At 38.1% G+C, this 8,295-nt stretch overlaps 1 protein-coding gene across 4 annotated transcripts in view; it reads right to left on the reverse strand.

The window, feature by feature from the left end:
• Nucleotides 1–8,295, reverse strand: part of LOC111872530 — a 50,196-nt gene that overhangs the window by 36,685 nt on the left and 5,216 nt on the right. For all 4 annotated transcript variants that reach the window (XR_002844238.2, XR_004513909.1, XM_023866539.2 and 1 more), the window contains exon 3: nucleotides 5,793–5,986. Coding sequence is in view for 2 of the 4 variants with exons in the window: in XM_023866539.2 (XP_023722307.1) it covers nucleotides 5,793–5,986 (194 nt within the window). In the remaining 2 variants the exon portion in view is untranslated. The remainder of the gene's footprint in view (nucleotides 1–5,792; nucleotides 5,987–8,295) is intronic.

The raw sequence follows: 8,295 nt of genomic DNA on the forward strand, positions 1-8,295 counted from the left end.
TTACAAACCGTTAGTTGGACAAACCCTTCTGCAATTCTTAGAATCACTTTTCCTGCAGCCTGCTAATTTATGTCTGCGTGAGACTTCCTGTCTTCTGTCTTTTGGAAAATTGTCTTTACAAGAAATATTTCTACTAAAATTTTAATATTGATTTTAATATCAATTAGCTCTAAAAGTTGAGAGGCCACACTTTGTGGCTATGGGGCCGCATGTGGCCCGCGGACCGCAAGTTTGGCATGGCTGTTCTAGTGGATATCCCATCATATCCATATGAATTTTTTGTTTTCAAGGATTTTATAACATCTTCTATTTCCTTCGACGATACACATTTTAATGCAATAAGGGGAAAAGGTTGATTATGTGCCCTAGATAGATAAGATATAGGATTTTCATGGTTAGAAGGGACATTAGCTGAGCAATTACTTTGAACAGCTGATATGAAATATTTATTAAATTCCTCAGCGATAATCTGAGAATCTGAGGATAAATTACCGTTTATCCTTATAGTTCTTATGTTGGGTACATTAGGTTTTATGTTCGAAGTACTCTTTACAATATTCCACATGGTTGCAATTTTATTATTTGAACAAGTTATGATATTATTGTTATGTTCGTTTTGCAAGTTTGATAACAGAAATTAAAAGTTTACAGTATTTTTTATAAAACTTAATTAAATATAAGTGTTCCATAAAAAATCATCATTTCTAGATGTTGGTATTTTTCTATTGCGCTAAGAAATTTGTCGTCAAGTTGGCAGTTGGGCCGGTAAAGGTTTGGTTTTTAGGAGAACATCCATTTGTATTTCCTTGTCATGCCATTCAAGAATTATAGGTTTTCCATTGACTCTTTCCAACTGTGAAATTATGTGAGACACTAATTGGTTTCATAATATTTCCTTGCCTAGCCCATTTATTATTATTATTATTATTATTATTATTTTGGAGGGGGTGGGTTTCCCCATGCACTGTGACCAGTTGTTGATTTATTGTGCATCCCCCTTTAATTATTCTACCAGTCGCCATGCCCTTCCCGTACTGGTGCTTGCTATCAGCCCCGTTCTGCCAGTGAGGTCGGCCCTCTCTGGCAGTGGTCCCTGATACTTCCCCATCTACCAGAGGAATTAGAAACTTTGCCTAATTTTGCTCAGAGGTTTCCTAGAGACATGAGGATCTTTTACGTGCTGTAAATCTACAACATGGGACACACAGCTTAAAGTCCCTCCCGGAGGACTTGTTCCCTGAATTTTTCCACCCTTAAACATTCCACGACCTCTGCCGGGTTTGAACCTGCATACTTTGAGTCATGAGGTGGTAACATTACCCCTAGACTACGGAGGCCGCTAGCCCATTTAAGTGAGAGCCCTGCCTTTTATATAATAGTCTATTATTTTTCAATTCTTTTGTACTTACATGACTAAAAATTTTTGCTAGTTTACTCAGTTTGCTGTTAAAAAGTTGAATTGAATTGTTTAAGTGAGAAAGATCTGTAGTATCATATCTAAGAGGTGCACTTATTAATATTACATTGGTGTGCTTTACATTCCTGAATGCTACTCTTAAGTCATTTCTACTAATGTCATTAGATCCACTACTAATTATTAAGAAGTCATCTGCTGTTAGGTTGCCCACTTNAGGAATTAGAAACTTTGCCTAATTTTGCTCAGAGGTTTCCTAGAGACATGAGGATCTTTTACGTGCTGTAAATCTACAACATGGGACACACAGCTTAAAGTCCCTCCCGGAGGACTTGTTCCCTGAATTTTTCCACCCTTAAACATTCCACGACCTCTGCCGGGTTTGAACCTGCATACTTTGAGTCATGAGGTGGTAACATTACCCCTAGACTACGGAGGCCGCTAGCCCATTTAAGTGAGAGCCCTGCCTTTTATATAATAGTCTATTATTTTTCAATTCTTTTGTACTTACATGACTAAAAATTTTTGCTAGTTTACTCAGTTTGCTGTTAAAAAGTTGAATTGAATTGTTTAAGTGAGAAAGATCTGTAGTATCATATCTAAGAGGTGCACTTATTAATATTACATTGGTGTGCTTTACATTCCTGAATGCTACTCTTAAGTCATTTCTACTAATGTCATTAGATCCACTACTAATTATTAAGAAGTCATCTGCTGTTAGGTTGCCCACTTCTTCCATCATTATTTCACTTAATGATTCTGTGCAAGATCCAGGATTTATCACACCACACACTTCAAAACGAGCATCCAGAGAAGTTATCATCTTCGCTGCACAACCTCTCACATGGCTATCACCAATTATTAATACTTTATGCATATTACCTTTAAGATATTTTATTTTAAAGGATTCTTATTTCAGATTCTTTCACTAAGTTACGCACTTGGTCCCATTTATTAATAGTTATCAGTTCTATTTTGATGATGTTTTAAATATGTGGGTAGCTTGTTAACAGATGATGGAAGGTGTACTAGTGAAATTAAATCCAGGATTGCCATGGCAAATGCTGCATTTAGCAAGAAGAAGAAGAATCTTTTTACCAGCAAATATGACTTAAATTTGAGGAAGAAACTAGTGAAATGCTACATTTGGAGCATAGCTCTGTATGGGGCTGAAACATGTACACTTAGGGCAATAGATCAGAAACATCTGGAAAGTTTCAAAATGTGGTGTTGGAGAAGGATGGAGAAGATCAATTGGACCGATTATGTGAGAAATGAAGAAGTGTTAATTAGAGTCAGTGAGCAGAGGAATATCCTACACGAAATAAGAAAACGGAAGGCTAATTGGATTGGTCATGTTTTACGCAGAAACTGCCTTCTAAAAGAAGTTATCGAAGGAAAGATAGAGGGGCGGATAGAAGTGACAAGAAGACGAGGAAGAAGACGTAATAAGATGCTGGATGACCTTGGGGACAGAAGAGGATACTGTCATTTGAAGGAGAAAGCTCTAGATCGCATTAAGTGGAGGAATTGTTTTGGAAGAGACTGTGGACCTGTCGTCAGACAGATTACTGATGATGATGATGACGATGATGATATTTTGATGCTTACTAAAGTTAAGTTGGCCATTTATGATAATTGGTATATTGTTTACATTTTGATCCCACTATATTATGTTGAGATGAGTTAGGTTTGTGCACAATATTTCCCATGTAATGTGGAGTAGATCTGTTTCTGGACCTCCCTTGGCCCCTCCTCCTCTTGTAGTTCACAAAATGATCTGAACTTTCTTCAGTGAGGTTAGGTGATCCTTCCTCTTCTCGGAGAAAATTTTCAGTAAGGCTTCCCAATATGTTATATTTATTTTCACAGCTGGTAATTTGAGATAAACAAGTACTGGTGCACTTCATTACCTTATGTCCTCCATATCGCCTTTTAGTTGATACAGTGGTCCAGTTATCAGACGCCAGGCTTGGGAATTCCCTTTCATATTTGAAGAGAGAGTCTTGTTGCAATATTTCAACTATTTTTTTAAGTAATTTCAATTGCAAGAGGGTGTCATTTAACTGCCTTTGTTTATGGAAACAACTTATGCACTCCACAGCACCATTTATATCTGTATTTAGTGAAAGTAGCTGGGAACGATCAGACCACACACGTCTCAGCCACCATTTTGGAAGATATGCTAATATGTACAACATTTCAGCAACAGTGAACTTCAGAAATAATGATTTAACACATAGGGTCATTAATATAAAATGTGATATAAGTTGCAGGGGCAATATTGGAAGCACAACTTCCTGTCATGTTCATAGTCTGGTAGTGTGTTATGTTGTCACGTATTGCAGATGTTTCTTTTACAACATGTTTCAACCTTATGACGTCATTATCTGGTAGGTGTTTTACGTTTTATGTAGTTGCCGCATTATATTGTTTTCAATTCACTGTACTAAACCATTGTTAAAACTTGGATAAAACTCTTGCTAAATTTTGTTAAAATTTAGTTAAAGCTATATTCATTTGTGACTGATACTTTATGCTGCCAGTACTCCATAGTTTCTTGAATTGGGTGTGAACTGTGTATGGAGTCTTGTTATGGTGTTGAAAAGTTATGTTGTGTGTGAAGTTGTTGATATTCAGTATGACATAGTATCATGTAACTTTCATGGATGGTAAGATAAGCTTAAGAGCATGAATTTTAATTCCAGGATTTGTTCAATTATTTCTTACCAGTACTCCTCATACTCATAAATCTTGTCTCACTCCTAAGCAATTTTTCTTTCAGTTTCATGTTCAGAACTTTCTTTGGAATTCAATCATCAAAGAAAAGCACACATTAAACAGTTAAGAGAAGTACAGTATTTAGAACATGAAGAGTAAAGATTTGTGTAATGTTTAAAATTTGTCACGACCATGTGAATGCAGCATTGTCCTTATATGTTGTTGAGAGTTCTTCCAGCATGTTTGTGCATAGCTCAGGGACTGTCATGTCCTAACTTATATGAATTCTCAAAAATGCTGACTATGGTTCCCATAATCTTTGCATATTGTGGCACACAGACCCACTGCTAGGCAAAGGCCTCAAAACAAACGAGACAACAATCACTGTTATGCAACAGTATGACAATCACACCTTTACAACAGTAGAGTTACTGCTGGAAACAGTGTTTTCTGCGCGGTCTGTGCCAAGCAGTTATCTTGAAGACAACTGGGGCAATCCAGGCAGTTGTCAGTTCAGAGTTCAGCTCTGTACAGGAGGCTGTGAAAAGAACTCCGCGGCCTGTAGTCTGCAAGTGAACTATACCAACTGAGTGACCGCCGCATGTTGGCAAAGTTAGTGACAACTTTAGTTGATAACAGGGTGTCGCGTGGTCAGCGCAATGGATCCCCATGGCCGATAACTCAGTTTTCTAGACAGGAGCCACTATTTCCTTGAAGTAGCTCCTCGATTATCCTCACAAGGCTGAGTGGACCCTGTTCCAGACCCACTAATTCTCAGAAAATCTGGTAGCACTGGGAATTGAACCCGGGACCTCTTTAGCCAGGAACTCTGACCACTAGACCACAGACGTGGTCAACTCATGTGTGATATCTGGAGCAATTCAGTGAGACTGTTGTAGTTCCTGTGTTAAAATCCATTGCGAGGAAATGACTAGTGGAGACGGTAATAGACTGAGGAGACTAGCTCTCTGTGTGTGTGAAGTGTAGTCATGAGTCATGTGTGTATAAGTGGTCATTAAATCTATTCAACAATCCAAACCCCATCTATAGCTACACCACAATATATGTGACAATATCTTCATTCATATATTTTACAACCATTCTCATTTACCAAAATTCAAGGGAATTTGTGCCAAAGTGGTGAAGTGCCTCACGTACTACTATCTGCAAGGTGTATATTATGTTCTTCCGACCCTGAATTACTTAAAGTAAATATATATTTTTAATGAAGTGTGTATATTTATTTTAACAGCCTGTATATGGTATGGGAAGAGGGGAAGCTTTACAGGACATCAGAGCATAGTACAAGATCTTGAAACATAGAGTGCCTGAAAACCACAGAACTAGAATGTATACATATTTAACAAATATTAAAACATTTGTTAGATGGGTTATTAAAACCATGGTTAGAACACTGATCTGAGCACAAATTATGAATAAATATTGTAAAATCCTCAATTACATAACAAGAATGTAAGCACCCCCCCCCCNAAAAAAAAAATCTATGTCAATACACCAAAAATAAATTTTGATTATGTGTAACTGTGACTTTTGGGGTTCAGCTGTGGTGAATGATGAAGTTGTTCCAGGAAACTTAAGCAAAAGGAAGAACAAATTTAAAGTACTTCACATGTTACATGACCCTACTTGCACTCACCACATTAGGGCTGATATGTTCTGGCATGACAGAATGCCAATGATCAGGCTCTTTGCCTGCTTCAGCAGACTTCTGTCGATATCGTGCTGTGAAGTAGGTGATGGGATAACCACCAGTATCTATTACTTCCCACAACAAGAGGGCCAACACTGTTGAAGGACGAACTGTCACATTTACCAGAGGAGGTGGTGGCGCTAGAAAATAAACATATTCCAGCTTGTAAATGTAACATGAAGAATAGCACCATCACTGAGATACATATATGATTCAGCAGAGAACTGGGCAAATCCATGTAGAGCATCAAAGGAAGATACTAAGTTCTTAATAAAACATGTGTATTATACATATATATATGCAATTGTTTCCCTCGCATCAAAATTCAATTGAATAAAATCAGTATCTATGTTTCCATGAATAAAAGACACAGCTGAGTCACATTCCAGTTAAAAGAGTACTGCACAAGCCTACATGTGACTTGGCAGGCAGCCACACTAATCAAGACAGAGATAGCACATTGTGGTGTTGTCATCCATTTTAAATTAAGGTTTATTTGCATAATTAGTAGATATCATTATCACTATCTGAACCATCTGAATCTGATTCCATCAGGGTGATGAAAATTAGCTCCATGAGATCTACTTCTTTCACAGAATTTCCTTCCTGAAGGTTCTCAACATGCCAAACACAATTTTTCCAAACTCAAATATCGCTGTGTAAGATTTGAGGCTTTCACGACGATGACTATGAAGAAAGCAGTCTTCTGGGATTTGGCACCGTGTGCCAAATCCCAGAAGACTGCTTTCTTCAAATATCACTGTTCTGAATAACTTTATGAGGAAATCACTTGATGGCCAAGAATTTTAAAGATGTTATTTTTTTCTGCAACATACAATTTCACTTCTACCCATATAATTTCAACAGGACTATATTTGAATGATACGTGGGTAAATGTTCTACTCTGTGACCATGAATTCTTGTAATGTTGAGTTCATACTATCAACTATGTTCCTTATATTCTCACCAACTGCAATAATTCTGCAAGTATTTGTGTGGTATTTCTGCCCGAGAGCCAAGCTACAATACCAGGTTTCTGTTGCTTGTAGTTGGGGGCTTCCCCAACACAGGAGAATGACAGCTGGCATTATGCGTGGAGGTCATCTGAGAGCATTCCAAAAATCCTTCAGCTATTCAGGTAAGAGGAGAACAGGCTACTTGTGTCATTTCATACTGTATGTATTTGGACTTGTGGCATAGTTGACGGGCCAATGGCCTATATACATTACAGCTTTTCTCCGGTATTACCCCAGCAAACCTTCAAACAACTATGGGAAGCAAGCTTATGTGTTATGTACCCATTAAGCGGCCTCCATAGTCTAGAGGTAACGTTCCCACCTCATGAGTCGTGGTACGCGGGTTCAAATACCCGGCGGAGGTTGTCGAATTTTTAAGGGCGGAAAAATTCAGGGAACAAGTCCTCCAGGAGGGACTTTAAGCTGTGTGTCCCGTGTCGTAACTTTACGGCACGTAAAAGAACCTCATATCCCCAAAGGGGATCACTGAGCCAAATTCCAGGACGTTTCCCATCCAACAATAGTCTCTAAGGCCTCTGATAGATGGGGGAAGCATTATAAACACCGCTAAGCAAGTGGGTGAACTTGTTTGCTCGGCGGGACTGATGGTACACCATTTATCGGTAGGGTAAAGAGACTGGTAGAATATCATAGAGGGAAGCAGAATAGATCAAACTGGTCGCGGTGCATGGGGAAACCCACCCTCTCTAAATAACTAACTAACTAACTATGTGCCCATTAGTTATAATCTCAATCCACTGCTACTGCATTAAACATTCAGTCATGTTACTTTTTGTGCTGAAGTTCCATGAGATAGTTAAAGACTGAAACAAGTGTCTGTATATAATATCTGTGCGATAAGTCAGGAAAATAATGACAAAGTGCAGGATGTTACATTTCCAAATAAAAAAACACATTAATATAATTGTAAATATACTTAGACAGAGGGGGTTACTGCTGGAGGAGAAGGTGAAGACAGTGGTGGGATCAAATTAAAATTCCAAGTGTTCACTGAAAAGAAACTTGTTGATATCAGTGCTACATTCAAATTTCTTCTTGATAATCCCTTAAGACACCTTGCAGAGGAGACAGCAGACTGAAGTTACAGGTTGAAAGTTCTGAAATTGTGAAGTAATGTCTTTCACAGATTTTTAGTCAACACTCTGAACAAGATCATCACCCACTACAGATGGCCAGCCTAGCACTGCGCACTTCACCACACATATTTGTTCACCCATCTTTGAACATTCTACAACACTGTCTTACAGTTCCTTCATTAACTACATTTTGGCTGTAAACTGTGCATAATTCAAGATGGATTTCCACAGCACTCATGTTTTTAGAGTGAAGAAAGCGGATAACAGAGCTAATTTTGCATCTATTGCAGGACACATTGTAACTCACTCTGTAGAGACAAGAACAAATAACTAAGT

The sequence above is a fragment of the Cryptotermes secundus genome, unplaced genomic scaffold (genome assembly GCF_002891405.2).
Source record: "Cryptotermes secundus unplaced genomic scaffold, Csec_1.0 scaffold537, whole genome shotgun sequence".
Lineage (NCBI taxonomy): Eukaryota > Metazoa > Arthropoda > Insecta > Blattodea > Kalotermitidae > Cryptotermes > Cryptotermes secundus.